The 18,566-nt window shown below is 42.0% G+C and overlaps 1 protein-coding gene across 5 annotated transcripts in view; it reads right to left on the bottom strand.

Moving 5' to 3' along the window:
• Positions 1-18,566, bottom strand: part of FNDC3A (fibronectin type III domain containing 3A) — a 397,009-nt gene that overhangs the window by 106,355 nt on the left and 272,088 nt on the right. For all 5 annotated transcript variants that reach the window (XM_085889158.1, XM_085889163.1, XM_085889159.1 and 2 more), the window contains 2 exons: positions 9,811-9,872; positions 7,226-7,407 (listed from right to left, as the gene is read on the bottom strand). In XM_085889158.1, coding sequence (XP_085745284.1) covers positions 7,226-7,407; positions 9,811-9,872 — 244 coding nt within the window. The remainder of the gene's footprint in view (positions 1-7,225; positions 7,408-9,810; positions 9,873-18,566) is intronic.

Below are 18,566 nucleotides of genomic sequence, written 5' to 3'. Positions count from 1 at the left end.
TGAGGTCATGTCCTGGTGAGTGATATGTTAAACATGTACCACACTGTCCTGATGAATGACATGCCATCCTGGTGAGCCCAGGTGAGGGCAAAACAAAGTCAGTGGCTCCACTTTCCTATATTTGTGACCTTTTAAATGTTGGACTTTAAAAAGACCCAAGTAACCCCATGGAAGCCATCTGAAATTGGAGGTGAGGTAATGGCTTGCGCATGCACATGACGTATATTGTCACGTTGCTTTCAGATCGGAAGGGCTTTTTATGGTTTATATATACGAGACTAGATGGCCCATTGCAGCTAACATCTGCAAACCTACTTCTCTATCCCTACACTGACTTTCTTTAAGATAATGCCTCCTTTACCCATTCATGTACTCCCAGTATTGCCCAAGCACAGGACCCTGAACGCACCCAAGTTGGGCTTTAAAAGCCGAGCCTGAAGTGAATGCATTTCATATCGAGAATTGGTCATGTTAAAACATAAATCAAAACTAACAAACAGTATAATATAACCATTCGCTCACTTTTATGTTAAAACATAAGTTGATTGTAACTATCCTAACTTTCTAAAAAATTCACTGCACACCCCGAGTGCAACCATCAAGTGTCAACTCATTCTGTCCTGCAGTTTATGAGTGCATACAAAACAGACAGACATGAAACAGAAAGTATTGTTGTGTCGATGGTCCTGCTAATGCTAATTTTTTTCCAACATGTACTGAGGTCATGTCAAGGTGAGTGATATGTTGAACATGTACCACACCATCCTGATGAATGACATGCCATCCTGGTGAGCCCAGGTGAAGGCAAAACAAAGTCAGTGGCTCCACTTTCCTATATTTGTGACCTTTTAAATGTTGGACTTTAAAAAGACCCAAGCAACCCCATGGAAGCCATCTGAAATTGGAGGTGAGGTAGTGGTTTGCGCATGCGCATGACATATATTGTCACGTTGCTTTCAGATCGGAAGGGCTTTTTATGGTTTATACATACGAGACTAGATGGCCCATTGCAGCTAACGTCTGCAGCTAACGATGGTCCACCATGCCAAAGGTATCAAGCTTCGCAAATGGCCAAAATAAAAGGGGCATCCCTTCTTCGTCCTTGTCCGTCTATTTTCTCCCTCCACCCTGCTGTTGGCATTTGTACCTTCACCTGCGGTTCCTTTTGTTATGTTGCATCCTGATCCGTTGTGTTCTAGCTCTTCCACGAGCCTTGACTATGTGTACAAAAGCAAACAAAACAAAAAAACAAGTTATCATTGCCGAGTAGAACAGTGGTTGTGCAAAATGACAAAAATTGTTTTAATATTACTTCAAATGTATGTATGACCCAATTAATGTTTTCATTTAAAAAAGTCTCGTATTCATTATTAATATTATTATTATTATTAGCATTATTTTGGAAAGAAAGCACATGCATCAACAAAAATAATTTCAAATAAATTCACAGGAAAAGAAAATTGTGAACTGAGGTGAAAAGTTTGTATAACATGAGAACATGGCATGCTCTATATAGGTATATTTGCTCATGAAATTATTTTTTCAGGAACATTCCATGTAAGGGGAGGGGTGAATAATTACCATATTTTTGTGGAGTACAAGTCGAATCGGCTAATTTCCCCATTTTTCTTTCTTTCCTTCATTCATGGATTTGATTTGGAGTATATGACAAAGCACAAACCCATTTAGGTGTGGTTGGGCCCATGTCGCTGTGGCCCAACCCCCACAATCCAATTGACAGGTGTGGTCCCGCCCACACTCATTTCCCTTCAGATGCCGATGTATAGCGATACAATTTTGCATACTTTTCGTGGAATCTTTTCAAGTTGGGAAAATTTTGAATAGTTAAGGACTGCTCCACTAAAAAAATACAATAAATTCGTCCTGAGCTTAAAGTCTTGAGATGAAACCAATTTTGAATTAGGCTGTCTGAAAAGCACAATAATAACAAGAGGAGGAATTACAAAAAGGTTTTTTGAGATGGTCAGTTTTGTAGTTATCAATGCTGTTCAAAGCCTGGCGTTGGCTTCACGGTTACAGTGACTGACTAGATATCGTATGGTCTTGAGGTCAAGCCCCTGCCCAACCATTGAAATAACACCAGGTAGGTTGACTCAGCCTGTCATCTTTCCGAGGTCTGAAAAATGAGTACCACCTTACTGGTAACAGGGGCACTACATCAGCAGCACATCCGCGCTTCCAGAAATGATGCAACCAGCAGCCACAGGTTGCATACAAAAACAACAACAATGTTGTTCAAATGTTTAATGAATGCTATTACCTCCGCGATTAAAGGTGGAAGGAGGTTATGTTTCCACCTCTCTCTGCGTTCGTTTGTGTGCAGGGTATCTCAAAAAGTTGTGGACGGATTCTGAAGAAATTTAGCGGGGGCAGATTTAGTGTGTGACAAGAATGAACTGATTAGATTTTGGTGAAGATCTGAATCCGGATTTGGCTACGAGAATTTTTTAAGTGATTCTTCCCCATTGAGAGATAGGGCCAAAGAAGATATCTACCACGATATCTCAAAAAGTTGTGGACGGATTCGGCCAAAACTTAGTAGACACGTTGGGTGTGTGACGAGGTCAAAGTGATTCAAATTTGCTGAAGATCTGAATCCAGTTCTGGATACGAGAATTTTTTTAATTTTTAGTGATTTTTCACCATTGAGAGATAAAGCCAAAAACAATATATAACACAATATTTCAAAAAATGATTGGACCCAATATGTGCTACTGGATCAGGCATTGCGTGGCGGAGGTATGTGCTCTACTGAGTGCCCTTCTAGTTGGATGTGAAACCCTCCACAGATGACTGTTAGGTACTTTATAGGTTTATAAGTTTTTGTCTTGGTCGATGTTTGAGAATTTGTGTTGTAATAAGCCTATGGCATGCCTGTGCCATCCCTACATATGAAGTCTAGCAACTTCCTGATGCTAAAAGTCAATGGAATATTATTAATTCCTTGTTAAGCAAAACTAATAAAGACATTCTAATGCAATGCGTTTATCTCAAAATCTTTTGGCACTCAGCAGCAGTCAAAGGCATTGCGACTGTAACAAGAATGCAGTTGCAAGCCATCTGGGTTGCCAACTGAGTCATTTATCGGCCAGTATGTTAAAGAATGCTCGGTGTTAAATAAATATTTATTTTGCTAAATTTGAATGACAATGGAGATAGGAGGATATCGTCATTACTTGCTATTCATTGAATGTCAGACGAAGTAAAATCAATCAAAATTCACACTGCTCAACATTAACAGATGACACCAGGAAGTAGCAGTACCCAGCTGTTGAATTCTGAGATAACTGACATCATACCACCTATTGTTCAGGTCATGAACCAATAAATTTAATCAATGACTGGCAGCTTGTCACCACATAATATGGAGTAACATGGTGTTATTTAATTTTTGTATCATATTGAAAAATTTTTTAAAGTGCATACCGCAAATTCATTGAGGGGTATGAGTTATTGATGAAATAAAATTTGTTTTTCTCTACTTCCACCATATACATTATACAGTAATGAGAAAACTAATGAAATGGCTAATTTTTGTTACTCGAAGCACCCGCTCCCTATGGGAGCCGTCAAGGGGGTCATGTTATTATATTTATGCCTATTTTACTCCAAGGGGTCCCAGGACTAGACCCCCAAAAATGGTTGCGATCGGTTCAGCCGTTTTTGCGGTACCTGGGAACAGACAGACGGTAAATTATAGGAAGAAGGAGTGACATTTGCTTCATTAATTAAAATTTAATTACAGACAGTCAGGGCAGCTGACTTCAGTTGATCAAGTTCAACAATTCACTTCAGATATGGAATTGCATATGGGGAGCAGTTTTAGACTGAGTCTCATGAATGCAAAGTCCTTCCTCGGCCCACCTGAGCTCTTGACCTCACACAAAGCTTCCGTCCACACCCTGATGGAGTAGTGCTCTCCTCTCTGGGCTCGTGCTCCTGCCTTTCACCTATCTCTGTTTCACGCTGTGGAAACCAAGGCATTTAGGATCATTGGTATCTCCCACGGTGAGGCTGAGTCTTTGGGTCTCTCACTCTCTCACCACAGGTAGGTCGGTGGTCTTTCTGTCGTCTACCGTCTCCTCTCCGGTCTCGCCCCTCCTGCTCTGTCTGCGATATGTCCCCACCATATTTCCGCAGGGTGCTCAAGGTCTGCCAACAACCCCCTTCTGGTAAAACTACCAAAATCACGAATCACGAATCACCTTCACTCTTTCATTCATCTCCCCCCCCCCCCCCCGTCATTTGAATAAACTCCCACACTCTCTTCAATCCCATTCTTCCCTCAAGGCCTTCAAAACAGCCGTTCACCACCACCTATCTTCCCCCATCCAAAACCTCGATCTTTTCTATCCACGTTAATCCACCCCAAAACCACCTCCTTCAAATTCTCTGCTTTCCTTCCCGAAAGTCCCTGTAATGTCCATCTTATATACCCCGTGTACCCCACCCCATCCCTCTCCCTTCCACAGATCTCATGTCTCTGTTCCACACTGTTTTGTCCTTCCCTCTCCCGCCCCTCTTGTCTAAAGCCCCCCTTGCTGTGCATTGTGTATTAGCTCTCATACGAGCCTTGGCAATGTATACAAAAAAAAAGAACTAATTAAGAAATGAACTGTTCTTTGCGATATAATTGACACATTTACTGTTTTTTGGGGGATGTTGACGTCACTAACTTCATTAAGCAATACATAAATCTCGGCATGTCAGCTCAGTGATAATTATATTTTCTGAAACGACACATTTCTGCTTTTCCATTGATGTATAGCACATGCTTCAACTCTGAAATTTAAATTTTGTCCTCCATGGGCAGACTATTCGCGAGGAATTGGCCTTTTACCGTATTTTTCTTTTTGCAACTTGGTTTGGGGAAGTACCTTCCAGTCAAATTTGAGAAAGTTTCCTGTATAACTAAATAAATTGTTCGTTTATATTTCATCTATCATCCAAAATGACAGCAGACCAATTATTTCATAATTTGAAGTGACCAATGTGTTAACAAATATATATGCCATGTCGTTTTTGTAAACACGTTGATTTTAATTTGGAATATTGTCAATATGACACAAGATCCTCAATCCTGCTATATCTTACAAAATAAAGAACACTTACTTTTTAACCAAACATTTGTTTTGCAGGTCCATAAATACAGAACATTTACTTTGACATCAGAAATGCATCCTCATTGAATGGTTTTAAATGTAGATTAAAGCACGTTTTGATTCCTGAATATTCTACAAGACACAGCAGGTGGGAGGTATTTCTTGTTTTGCACTTGGCCACATGTATTGTTATATGTTATCCATCTATAATTCCAGCAATCTGTGTGTGTGTCTGTCTGTGTGTGTGTCTGTGTGTGTGTGTCTGTGTGTGTGTGTCTGTGTGTGTGTCTGTGACCACTGTTTCTGGACAACTACTGGTCCGATCTAATGGAAACTTGCCAGTTATATTGCTGGGGACCTGAGGATGTGCCTTTTCAAGGTTTGATATTAATCGGACAAGTTCCTCCCAAGTTATGGCCATTTATTTACCAAACCAATGACAAGACACGTTGTTGCGTGGGCGTGGCCGATGGGGAAGGGAAGCTCAGCCGCGTTCCCCATTACGGGTTACAACGTACGGGCTTCCAGAGAGTGATGACTTCGTGTATTCTAATAATTTCTCGATTTCTTATGCGCATTTATAGATAAACACAATGGCCCAAGCTATGATCGTTTTCATATTAGATGGTGCATAAATTTCGGTAACATCAGAGTGAGCTGATGTGCTCCGAACCAGGAAGTAATTTTTTTTTCTCTTCTCTTTTTGTTTTTCCTTGCGATGACATTGCGAAAAGGCAAAATACGTTGGCGCTAATTGAATATTTGGGCATTAAAACTAAATTGCGAATAATCGTAAATGCGAATAATATGCGAACTTCCGGGCCACGCACGTATGGGCACGCGAGAGCGAAGAAACGGCCTGTGTGGTTGTTGTTTCTTGCTCGTGGTTTGAATATTTATTTATTATTATTATTATTTTTTTTTAACGGGCACGTACTAGTGTTATTAAATATGTTATATGCTATGTTGAACGTATATTTTCTATACATCGGCCATGGATTGTTTTGTGTTACCTCAAATGCCAATTGTTTATTGTTTGAATGATATGAATATTCTTTTTCAATGAGTAATGGCATACCCCCGACAAGCTTTGTGCTTTCTGGGATGACACTATCAATTCCATGCAAAAATTGTAAATTTGATTTCATTTTATTTTGTGGAAAATAAATGTTATTTTTGATTGATTGGTTGATAGAGGAGAGGGCGAGAGCTCGAGAGATGGAGAGGAAAGGAGATGGAAAGAGAAAAACAGTAAGATAGAAAGAGGATATGGAGGATAAGAAGACAGAATCAGAGAGATAAGGTGGGGGAAAGGCTCGGAAAGAAGAATGAGAGAGGGGGCGCACGCACACATAGAAAGTTTGAATGAGATGCCAGGGGAGTGAGTGTGAGAGAGAGAGAGAGAGAGAGAGAGAGAGAGAGAGAGAGAGAGAGAGAGAGAGAGAGAGAGAGAGAGAGAGAGAGAGAGAGAGAGAGAGAGAGAGAGAGAGAGAGAGAGAGAGAGAGAGAGAGAGAGAGAGAGAGAGAGAGAGAGAGAGAGAGAGAGAGAGAGAGAGAGAGAGAGAGAGAGAGAGAGAGAGAGAGAGAGAGAGAGAGAGAGAGAGAGAGAGAGAGAGAGAGAGAGAGAGAGAGAGAGAGAGAGAGAGAGAGAGAGAGAGAGAGAGAGAGAGAGAGAGAGAGAGAGAGAGAGAGAGAGAGAGAGAGAGAGAGAGAGAGAGAGAGACAGACAGACAGAGACAGAAATACAGACAAAGAGAGGCAGAGAGAGAAAGACAGACATACAAATACAGAGACAGACAGACAGAAACAGAGACAGAGACAGAGACACGCCCCACCCCGCAGTATTTGCTGAACATGGGTTGCACTGTTTGAAATTTGTGTGTTTGCACAAGCGAACACACAAACATGCATGTACAGGATACTCAGAACCAGGTAGTATACTTTTACATCAATTACAAGGACATTAAAGGGAAATGGACAAATCAATAAAGTACATGGGGCCTTTAACCTGGGATCCCAGCATTCGTTTCCACAAATGGAACCACCAAACAAGATAACCCAAATTTTATCAGCCAACCCATATACTTTTCAGATTTACCTACCTATATACAATCTTGTATCTGCTGTCACGAGTACTAACACCCAAGGAAAGCTCATAACAGTGCAAGGTTGGGACTGATGCACATTTTGCATCAATCTCCATGGGGCCATCGCTTGGTTCAGGATTTATTGGCACTGGGGGATTCCAAGTGACCCTTGCCTCCCGTGCCTTCACATCCAGCACCTGATGTGAAAACGAGAAGAAATTTTTTTAACAGTAACATGTTGACAACTAAGGTTAAAGGTTGAACAAAAGAAAGTCTGAGAAATGATGTTTGTTAATATTATTACCACCCCCACCGTGTTTCTCCTGGTTTCTAAAATACTCTGCCACAGCATCCATAACTATTATTATCCTCAAAATAAGTCCTCCAAGATTATGCTTACATTCAGTGAAAAGGATATAGTATAAATCAATGTGTAAAACACACAAGGGATGAGGAAAGATTTTGAACTTCATTTGTCGCTTTTACCTTCACCACCGAAGGTGGGTGCCAGTTATATTTTTACCCGTTTGTCTGTCTGTCTGTCTGTGAACAGGATATCTCAAAAAGTTATGGATGTATTTGGACGAAATTTGGTGGACAGGTTGGGTGTGTGACAAGGACAAAATGATTAGATTTTGGTGAAGATCAGGATCCGGATCCGGATGCAATAATTTTTAAGTGATTCTTCATTTAATACCTGTTCAATAAACATTTCTGGATCCTCCATATAACCTTCTCCTTCTTTCTTAAGCTTTAACCCCAACAATTTGAGGTTGGCAACTCAGATCTGCCTTCTCCATTTTCCTCCAACTTCTGTATCTTCTTCCCTCAATCCCTCATTCTTCAAATTTCCTTCTACTATATACCTCCACCACAATCTCTGTCTTCCTCTTGATATTTTGCCTCCAATTCCTTAATTCCATACTTTCTTGATTGGTTCTTCATCCTTTCTTCTCATCATGTGGCCAAACCACCACAACATAACCTGTCTAATATTTTCTGTAATACATGCAACTTCAACTGTTTTGCGTATCTCCTGATTCTTCAATGACACTCTTAGCGATACTCTGATAATCCACCGAAACATTCTCATCTCGGTCCTCTCCAGCATCTCCTCCTCCCTGTTTCTTAAAGCCCATGGTTCTGCACCATGCATTATAACCGGCCTGTTCACTTTATTGTAAATACTTTACCTTCAATTTTCTCGGCATTCTTCTATAACAGACAACACCACTAACCACCTTCAACCTTACCCATGCTGCCTTCACTCTGTCCCAGATTTCTAATTCACAACCTCCCTCTTCCTTTCGTGCTGAGCCAAAGTATTTGAATTTGTCCACTTGTTGCAGCTCTTCACCTCTTGAATCTACAATTTTAACCCTCTCTCTTCCAGTTTTACTAAACACCTAACCACTGTCTTTCGAGCATTAATCCTCAATCACTGCCTCTTGAAGCTCTCTTGCCAAACAAAACATTCTTGTCTGTAGCTCTGATCTTTATACTGCACTATATTGACCAAATCATCTGCAAAGAGGAGCTCCTACAGTTTGCTATCTCTGATGTCACTCAGCACATCCATCACTGTCACAAAAAGAAAGGGACTTGGTGCAGAACGCTAAAATATGGTGTGTCCCCATTCATTGTCCCGACCATAGCATTGGCTCCCACATACATTTCCATCACGATTCTGACAAACTTCTCGAGCAAGTCCTTCTTCCTCAAATGCCAATACACCACTTCTCTTGAGATCCCATCATATGCCTTCTCCAGATCCATGAATGCACAATACAGATTCTTATTTCCTTCCAGCATCTTTTCCTGAATCTGCCTCATGATGAAAATCACATCCACTGTTCTCCTTATTTGAATCAATTCCATACTGCATCTCATCCATTTTCACAATCTTCATTAGCCTTTGATCCCCGACGACCAACTGTGATGCACTGACCACCCGACTACCACTCTGACGAAGACTAGGACGATGAATATTTCACCTTTAATGGCCCTAATTAATCCCACATTCTTCCAGGGTCTGTTTAGAGAGAAGTTTGATCCAGTATTTCATGAATCAGCTTTCCAGGCCTGATGTTTCACATGATGGAGACAATTTGGCAGGACTGTGTTATGCAGCCAGGTGTCAGTGATAACCCATCCACTATATTCACCTTCCTTACCCCCCACCCCTCCCAATTCCCCACCACACTGCCCCCTCCTCTTTTTCAACTACTTTCCAAAAATAAAGCATTGATAATTTAAAAAAAGTAATCTAAAACAAAAATGTCAGAAAATGTATCCGTTTTGTGAAAATGTATCTACGATCAAGTGTTGAAATTCAGAAACTCTTCGGAAGTGGCAATCACATTAGGAGTATGTAAATACCACAACAAATGGTAGTGGTTTTCCATTACAATTTCAGGGTTCGAACAAGCACAAGAAAATAAACAGCACCTTACACTGTTCAGAAATTAGCCTAACAGCTGTTGAATCACGCACCATAAAAATAAAAGCTAAAAGCTTCACCCTGCTAGGATTTTCATTCTCTCTTAATATATATGTTATTGCTGTTTTCTGTTAACAATTCTGCTTTCCCCACCATATACCTGGGGTTTTTTCAGTGTCAAAAGGATCTTCTGTGAATTTCCGGTCTCTGCCTCTGCGTCCACTGCAAACAAGCGCAAAATATGCTTCAGAAACAAAAATGTAATATATGTCTAACACACTAGAGGGCAACAGAGCCTCAAATCTATCTCAAATTGAAACATTGGCACAAAGTTAAAAGGAAATACTCCAACAGCCCAAACCATAACCTTCGTTGATAGGTGAACAACACCCTACCTACATCGAAAAGCCCTGCCCCCTCCCCTCCATTCACCAGTTTCAATCCACCATCCCCTGAAAGCAACCCCAACTCCTTGACATGGAAAACCAAAACAGGACAAAGTGAATTATTGGAAGCCAGGAAATGTAACCATCACTTATTTTTCTGGAATTATATTTTTTTAATGTAAATGGCATTATCCACAGGATAGACTTTTGGGTGTTCTTTCTGAAGAATACCAAATTAAAATTCATACCAAGGACGACAATTGAGAGTGTCAAGAGACGGGCATTGGGGGCGACAGGCGGCGTCAAGGAGGGCGACAGAGCATCAAAAGATTTCCAGTTCGGGGTTGCTCCACATGTAGGTCGAGTTTGAAACTGCTCCTTCCACCTCAATTAAAGCTAAGTTTTCGGAACGAGATCCGCAATATTTTTCTGTTATATTTTCATCCCCATTTTGCTGTTTGTGTTTTCTTTCAATTTTACGTATTAAATCTATCGTCAAATTTGTTTTCATGTTGTTCAAGGCCGACTCATCGGATAGTCGGCGAGCACACACTCTGTTTTGACGCGCTTCTCATTCTGCTTCCCACCCAAGTTTTTGTCCTTTCCACCTTTTCAACATTATCTGATTAACCCTCTTCGCTTCAAAAAAAACAAACCCCCAAAACCCCCCCAAAATCCACCTTTTTTCACTTCAACACATGATGCCTTTCTGTTTGAATTTCCTTCCACTTGGACTTGATGTGCTTCATTCTTAATCTCCCCCTTTTTTCAATATCAATAAAATGAATCTTCATTGAAGGAACTGCTTCAGCCTGAGAAAGCTATTAAAACATTTTTTTTCAATGCTTCACTTTCCCTACTTCTCTGTCGTGAACACCCCATGTGTTCTTCTTATTCATCACAATCTATTCTTCTTTTTCTTCCTTTTCACAAGGCATATTTTACAAACCTGTCTCTCACCGAAGCGCTTCATCCATCAACTTTCCTCCCGTTCCAACAGTTCTATCTTTCGCCATGCCTTCAACCAAAATTCCTTCCACCCATCCCATTATCATCTCAGCATGTCAAGTTTTGGGATCTTGAGAAGTCCAGTTTGCAGAGGTGGTCTGCTCACGACAATCAGATCCCCTTCACGTTATTTTTATGGCGTCAAATACCTCCATATCAGTACCGTCCCCCACATCTCCAACAATCCCACTACCTCCAACCCCACCCCTTACATGTGTCCCACTCCACTTCATGTCTTCTGGAATTATATTTTTTAAATGTAAATGGAATTATCCCCAGGATAGACTTTTTGGTGTTCTTTCTGAAGAATACCAAATTAAAATTCATACCAAGGACGACAATTGAGAGTGTCAAGAGACGGGAATTGGAGTGTCAAGAGAAGGGGCATCCCTCCACTTCATGTCCCTTGTTTCTGAACCCACCCCCCCACCCCCTCACCTCTTCAAACCTTCAAGTGCCCACTTTCTACATCCCCCCTCACCCATCCCCTCAAAGCTTTCCCCTCACCCCACTCCACCCCATCAAAGCTTCCCCTCACCCCACTCCACTCCATCAAAGCTTCTCCTAACCCCACTCCACCCATCAAAGCTTTCCGCTCACCCCACTCCACCCCATCAAAGCTTCTCCCTCACCCCATTCCACCCCCATAAAGGCGTCCCCTCACCCCCCCCCGCCCCCCCCAAGCTTCCCCTCACCCCATCCCGTCACATCAAAGCCTCCCCCTCACCCCATCATGTCAAAGCTTCCCCCTCACCCGTACCATCAAAGCTTCCCCCTCACCGTCAAAGCTACCCCTCACCCTACCCCCATCAAAGCTTCCGCTCCACCCTGCTCCCTCAAACCTTCCCCTTTGTCCTGTCCCCTCTTAGCTTCCCCTCCATCTAGCCCCGATAAAGCCTCCCCTTCATCCTCATCAAAGCCTCCCTTCATCCTCATCAAAGCCTCCCCTTCATCCTCATCTGGCCCTATTAAACCTTCCCACTTGACCCACCCCCACTCAGCTTGTGGTGAGAGCAGAGAGGGAGAGGGATAGCGTTGGTGAGAGGGAGAGGGAGAGGGAGAGCGAGAGCGAGAGGGGGGGGGAAGAGAGAGAGAAAGAAAGAGAAAGAGAAAGAGAGAAAGAGAAAGAGAAAGAGAGAAAGAGAAAGAGAAAGAGAGAAAGAGAAAGAGAGAAAGAGAGAAAGAGAAAGAGAGAAAGAGACAAAGAGAAAGAGAGAAAGAGAAAGAGAGAAAGCGAAAGAGAGAAAGAGAGAAAGAGAGAAAGAGAGAAAGAGAGAAAGAGAAAGAAAGAGAAAGAGAGAAAGCGAGAAAGAGAGAAAGAGAGAAAGAGAGAAAGAGAGAAAGTGAGAAAGAGAGAAAGAGAGAAAGAGAGAAAGAGAGAAAGAGAGAAAGAGAGAAAGAGAGAGAAAGAGATAGAGAGATAGAGAGATAGAGAGATAGAGAGAAAGAGAGAAAGAGAGAAAGAGAGAAAGAGAGAAAGAGAGAAAGATAGAAAGATAGAAAGAGAGAAAGAGAGAAAGAGAGAAAGATAGAAAGAGAGAAAGAGAGAAAGAGAGAAAGAGAGAAAGAGAGAAAGAGAGAAAGAGAGAAAGAGAGAAAGAGAGAAAGAGAGAAAGAGAGAAAGAGAGAAAGAGAGAAAGAGAGAAAGAGAGAAAGAGAGAAAGAGAGAAAGAGAGAAAGAGAGAAAGAGAGAAAGAGAGAAAGAGAGAAAGAGAGAAAGAGAGAAAGAGACAAAGAGAGAAAGAGAGAGAGAGAGAGAGAGAGAGAGAGAGAGAGAGAGAGAGAGAGAGAGAGAGAGAGAGAGAGAGAGCGCGAGCGAGCGCACACATTTTGAAGAAGAAGAATAGAACCTGGGTCGAGGAAGGAAGACCAGAGTACATACTACTACAAATTCTGTGAGTTATTTTAGTTTTTTTCATTGTGATCTGATAACCACAAAGTAATTCAAACCCACTCCTATGAGTTCCCTTTCAATGCAAACATTGTTGAGAATCCACATGCATTCAACTTTTCCCAGCGTTTCATGCTTGGGGTTTTTCAACTCTTTGTATTTGGAAAAGACCCGAATGGGTTTTAAAAGAAGCAATGGGTCATGATGAATATAATTCAGGACTCACCGGGGAAAGGGCATGAATGTCCCCACTACAGCCCCTCACCATACACAAAATTGCAGAGCTTACACCAAGAGGAAGTGCATGCATGACGAGAGGCCATTTGTCATATAAGGGCTGCTTGGTACTTTGGTGCGTTTCCTCGTTGTTAAACCAAGCCCTCATTCAAAAGCACTTTTGTGCTCCATTAAGTAGTCATTCCTGTTTTAATGACCACGATGAAAAAACAGCGCTGGCTTTGGTCTCACATGCTTGGAATCCACAACAGTCGACATTCAAAACATTTTAAAACATTATTTTTGCTTTGATATTAAACTGAAAATCATTTTCGTCTCTTACAACAGAAATACCTTCCCGCACACTGTAAAAGAAGCATAATTCATTCAAAATCATTTATAGAGCTCAAATTAAAATTGTATCGCCATTGGCAAATGTAGTTCTTCAAAGCATGCCAAACAGGAATGAGCATTTAAAAATGTCGAGCCTTGCTTGGGTATATAGGTTACAATAGATCTGACAATGAACAATACATATATCAAAAGAGATCTTCGTGTGGACTCGCAAATCCACTGACACACAGACAGATTATAATAGCTCATCCTGTGCCTTCAGGAATGGGAAAAAGTAACAACTGAGCGTTAAAAGGAAAAGAAAAAAAAATGTACATACCAGAAGGGCACTCGGTAGAGCGCATACGGGCCAGGCTGAACAGTTTACATTTTGTATCCCACTGAAAGTCCGGATCTGCTGACTTCAACCAAAATCTAATTGGAATCTTCTTGTCTTCTCACTAACGCATCCCCCAAGTTTTGTCATAATCCATCAACAACTTTTTGAAATATTGTGCTATATATCACTTTGGCCACATATTTCATTGGTGAAGAATCACATAATTTTTTAAAAGTCTCGCATCGGGATCCGTATCTTCATGAAAATCTAATCAGTTTCATCTTGTCACACACCTAATGTGTCCACCAAGTTTTGTCAAAATCCATCCATAACTTGTTGAGATATCATGCCATATATTGTTGTCTCTCAATGGCGTCCTTATCCTTCAATGGCGAAGAATCACTTATAATTTTTTTTTTAAGTTTCGCATATGGATCTGGATCCAGATCTTCAAAGAAATCAAATCAGTTCTTCCTGGTCATACACCCAACTTGTTCCATAATGGTTCGCCTAAATCCGTCCACAACTTTTTGAGATATCGTGCTATATATCGTGTTTGGCCCTATCTCTCAATGATGAAGAATCACTTAAAAGATACTCGTGTCTGGATCTGGATCTTCACCAAAATCTAATCATTTCGTCCTCGTCACACACTCAACCAGTCCACCAGATTTTGTCCGAATCCATTCACAACTTTTTTTTTAGATATCCTGCTCACAGAGAAACAAACAGACCAAGGTGAAACATAACCTCTATCCACCTTGGTGGCGGAGGTAAAAATAAACCAAAAGTCGAATACATATTTACCATGTACAGGTACTTGATAAGGTGAAACAGTCTAAAAATGTTTATTGAGCTGTGCTGAAACAAAAACCACCAGAGTTGGTTGAATAATGGTTAGAGCGTCCGCTCAAAGTCTGGGAGGTCGGTGGTTCGAACACCGGCCGAACTATACCAAAATCTTCAAAACTGTTACATGCTGCTTCCTTGCAAGACACTGCATTTCAAAAGGATAGAGCATGGATAAACAACTGTAAGTTGGAAACACAAGTGCAGGCTTTGATGGGCCTAATGACCCTCTCCTGTGTTGAAGTTCCTTTAAAGGGAACTAATATTATAACATGGGCTTGAAATAATTAAGTAGCTTGCTGAAAAAGCAAGAAGCAAAATTCAGGCTCTCTGGATGCAGTCCAAAAGCACAGCTTGCATTCACCAAAACACAAGTCCATGACCAATTGCTTGCTGGACATATATTCAGGGCAAGAATGCCGACAGATGGTTTTTCAAAAATGTCTGTTGTGGCTGAGGAACCTTGGAAGCATACAATAAATATATATTAATATTTACATTGTCAAGGCTCGTATGACAGCAAAAAACAGAACACACAACAAGGGGGGAAGGAGACAAGAGTGGCGGGAGAGGGAAGGGCAAAACAATGGGGAACAGAGACATTAGGAGATCTGTGGAAGGGAGAGGTATGGGGTGGGGTATACAGTGTAAACGAGATGGACACCACAGGGACTTTCAGGACCTTACACGACAGGGAACTTTTGGGAAGGAAGGCAGGGAATTTGAAGGAGGTGGATTTGGGGTGGATTAACGGAGGTAGAAAAGATCAGGGCTTTGGATGGGGGAAGATAAGAGGTGGTGGTGAACACTTATTTTGTAGACCTGGAGGGAAGAATGGGATTGAAGAGAGTGAGGGAGTTTATTCCAAAGGTGGGGTAAAAGAGGAATGAAAGAGTGAAGGTGAGCAGTGATTTTGGTAGTTTTACCAGAAGGGTGTTGGTGGCGGACCTTGAGCACCCTGCGGAAATATGGTGGGGCATATTGCAGACAGAGCAGGGTGGCGAGACCAGAGAGGAGACGGTAGAAGACAGAAAGACCACCGACCTGCCTGTGGTGAGAGAGTGAGAGGCCCAAAGACTCAGCTTCACCGTGGAAGATACCAATGATCGTAAATGCCTTGGTTTCCACAGCGTGAAGCCGAGAAAGGTGAGAGGCAGAAGCACCAGCCCAGAGGAGAGAGCAGTACTCCATTAGGCTGTGGGCGAAAGCTTTGTATGTGGTCAGGAGCCCAGGTGGGCCGAGGAAGGATTTTGCACGACAGAGGATGCCCAGTCGGCGACTGACTTTGGAGGCCAGGTTGGAAATGGGACTTTCCTAGGAAAGATCATGGCAGATAGTGAGACCCAGAAGCTTGAATGAAAGGACTTCCTCCAGCGGATTGTTGAGAAAGTAGATGGGGGCGTGGGGGGGGGTTCATCGTGAGTTTGCGAGATTTGCCAGGATAAAAAAAGACATGTTCCACGTGTTGGACCAGTTTGTGATTTCATCCAGATCTGCAGTGAGCGAAGAAGCTGCTGCTTTCCAGTCTGAGGGATGACAGATGGTACGGCAGAGGGTAGAGCCATCAGCAAAGAGATAAAAAGGATTTTCCAGAGAGTCGGAGAGATCATTGATGAAAACCAGAAAAAGAACAGGGCCCAGAACGCTGCCTTGAGGAACTACAGCCTGGATGGAAGAGGGGATGAGAGAACTCCATTTCGGGCAACACGTTGGCTGCAACAGGAGAGGAAGTCTGCGAGCTATGAGTGGTGATGGCCTTGGATACCATGGGAAGAGAGTTTGGTGAGCAGGGCAGGGTGCCAGACCATGTCAAAAAGCAGGGCAGGGTGCCAGACCATGTCAAAAAGCAGGGCAGGGTGCCAGACCATGTCAAAATATGTCTCGGGATATGGCTCTGATTACATGTCTGGCGTTGAGGACCTCCATCAATTGTTGAGAGAGCAGAAGCTGCATGTCCAGGGTAGAGTGACCTGGTCTGAAACCAAATTGATGATTGGAAATCAAGCCATTGGAGAAGAGGAAGGATTTAATGTCTGAAGCGATGATGAATTCCATAACCTTGCTGATGATTGGGAGAAGGCTGATTGGTCTGTAGTTGCAAGGATCTGTTTTTGCACCTTTTTATGCAGGGCAGTGATGTTTGCTGATTTCCAAGCAGATGGCAGATGACCTTGAGCAAATGAGAGGGTGAATAGAACAGAGCGAGTGAGCAAGAGCAGAGTAGCAGGTTTTTAGGACATGTGGGCTGATGCCATCTGGACCCGTTACAGAATCTGAGTTGAAGTTTGACTGCAAACTCTCCACTTTGTCAGGAGAAAAGGACACAGAGTCCAGGAACAGCTGGGTGAGACTGGGTAAGGTGGGTGCAGAAAGCGATGGGTTTCGGACACAAGATTTTGATGCAAACACCGAGTTTAGGCATTCAGCCTTTTCACGTATGGTATCAGCAGTGCGGCCATTCGAGGTGAGGGAGGGGATGGAGGGGGAACATACACCAGAAACAGATTTGATTAGACGCCACCAGGATTTGTAGGAGGGAGAGAGGTTTGAAATACAATACTTGCTGCAGACAAAAATACACTGCACACTTGTGTTCTGTCAGACAGTGGGTGGGTAAAATGTCGTAATTTGAGTTGGATGTGCAGCATTTGTGTTTCTTCACTGTGTCTCTGTGTCTCAGTCTCTGTTGATCTTGCACTGGAAAAGGCGAATTTTGCAATTGAATATCAAACACAGAAATTGAGGACAACAATTTACCATTAAGGGATGCCACCAAGACACACTGTACTAAAATGGTTCACAAACAGAAATAAACTGTTGCTGGAAGACACACTAATCCATCTCAAATTAAATTTTTTTTTTACTGCAGTGCAAGTGACGGTGTACCGAGTTTGTCTCGTTGTGAAACTATTGCAAAGCCCGTGTACGTCTGTGTGTCCATGTGTACATATTTTGGCTTTAAAATTAAAAAATTTTCTGCAACCGCTTGTCCGATCGATGCAAAACTTTCAACATAGGAGGGACTTTCCCCATGGAGAATAATTTATTGATAACTCTGACATCATAGGTCACATGGTATGGCAGCCATATTGGATTAAAGGAAAAAAATTTGGACATCTGAGAAAGCCATCAACAAATTATTTTTTTGAAAATTGGCATATATCAAACTCTCCTTGGGGTATAACTGGTGATAATGATGACATAATCAGTGAAATGGTATTCCAACCATAATTGGTTGAATCACAATCCTTATCCAAAAACCTGAAACTTGTGGTGTTCGTATTGCAGCTTAGCTGCCGGGGTCGCTATCATTTCTTGAAGCGCGACTGTGTCGCTGATGCAGTGCCCCTCCACCAGTACACACTCTGGAACTGGTACTCATTTCGCCGACCTCGGAAGGATGACAGGCTGAGTCAACCCCCTGGTGTATTAATTCAGCAGCCGACGGGGCTTGAACTCAGGACCCTAGGACCCCGAGCCGCCACCCAAACCACTGAGGCTATCTGAAACTTCATATGTCTGATCTATGATCCAATGCGAGTGAAGAATTAAATGTATGACGTCATCGATCACGTGGTCTGGTGGCCATATTGGGATGAAAATTAAAATGTTTAAAAAAAAACTTCTTTTTCAGAACCGCTTAACAGATCGATACGAAACCATACATATGATCGATTAGCCATAGGAAATATGATTTGAAAAAAATTAATATTCGTTCATGCAATTTTGTCTTAATGTGCAGAAAAGTGGTCATTAAATAACCTAATAATCAATCAATATTCAACAAAGCTATGGATAATGGCAATGTATGCGATGATCGGGTGCATGGATGATACGGATATATCGACCATAATAGCAGTTCTGTTAACAATGGTATTTTTGTTCATAATGAA

This window comes from Eptatretus burgeri, chromosome 7 (genome assembly GCF_056783735.1).
Source record: "Eptatretus burgeri isolate ZD-2024b chromosome 7, Ebu_testis_v1, whole genome shotgun sequence".
In the NCBI taxonomy this organism is placed as follows: domain Eukaryota; kingdom Metazoa; phylum Chordata; class Myxini; order Myxiniformes; family Myxinidae; genus Eptatretus; species Eptatretus burgeri.
This window is presented reverse-complemented; position numbering and strand designations above follow the sequence as displayed.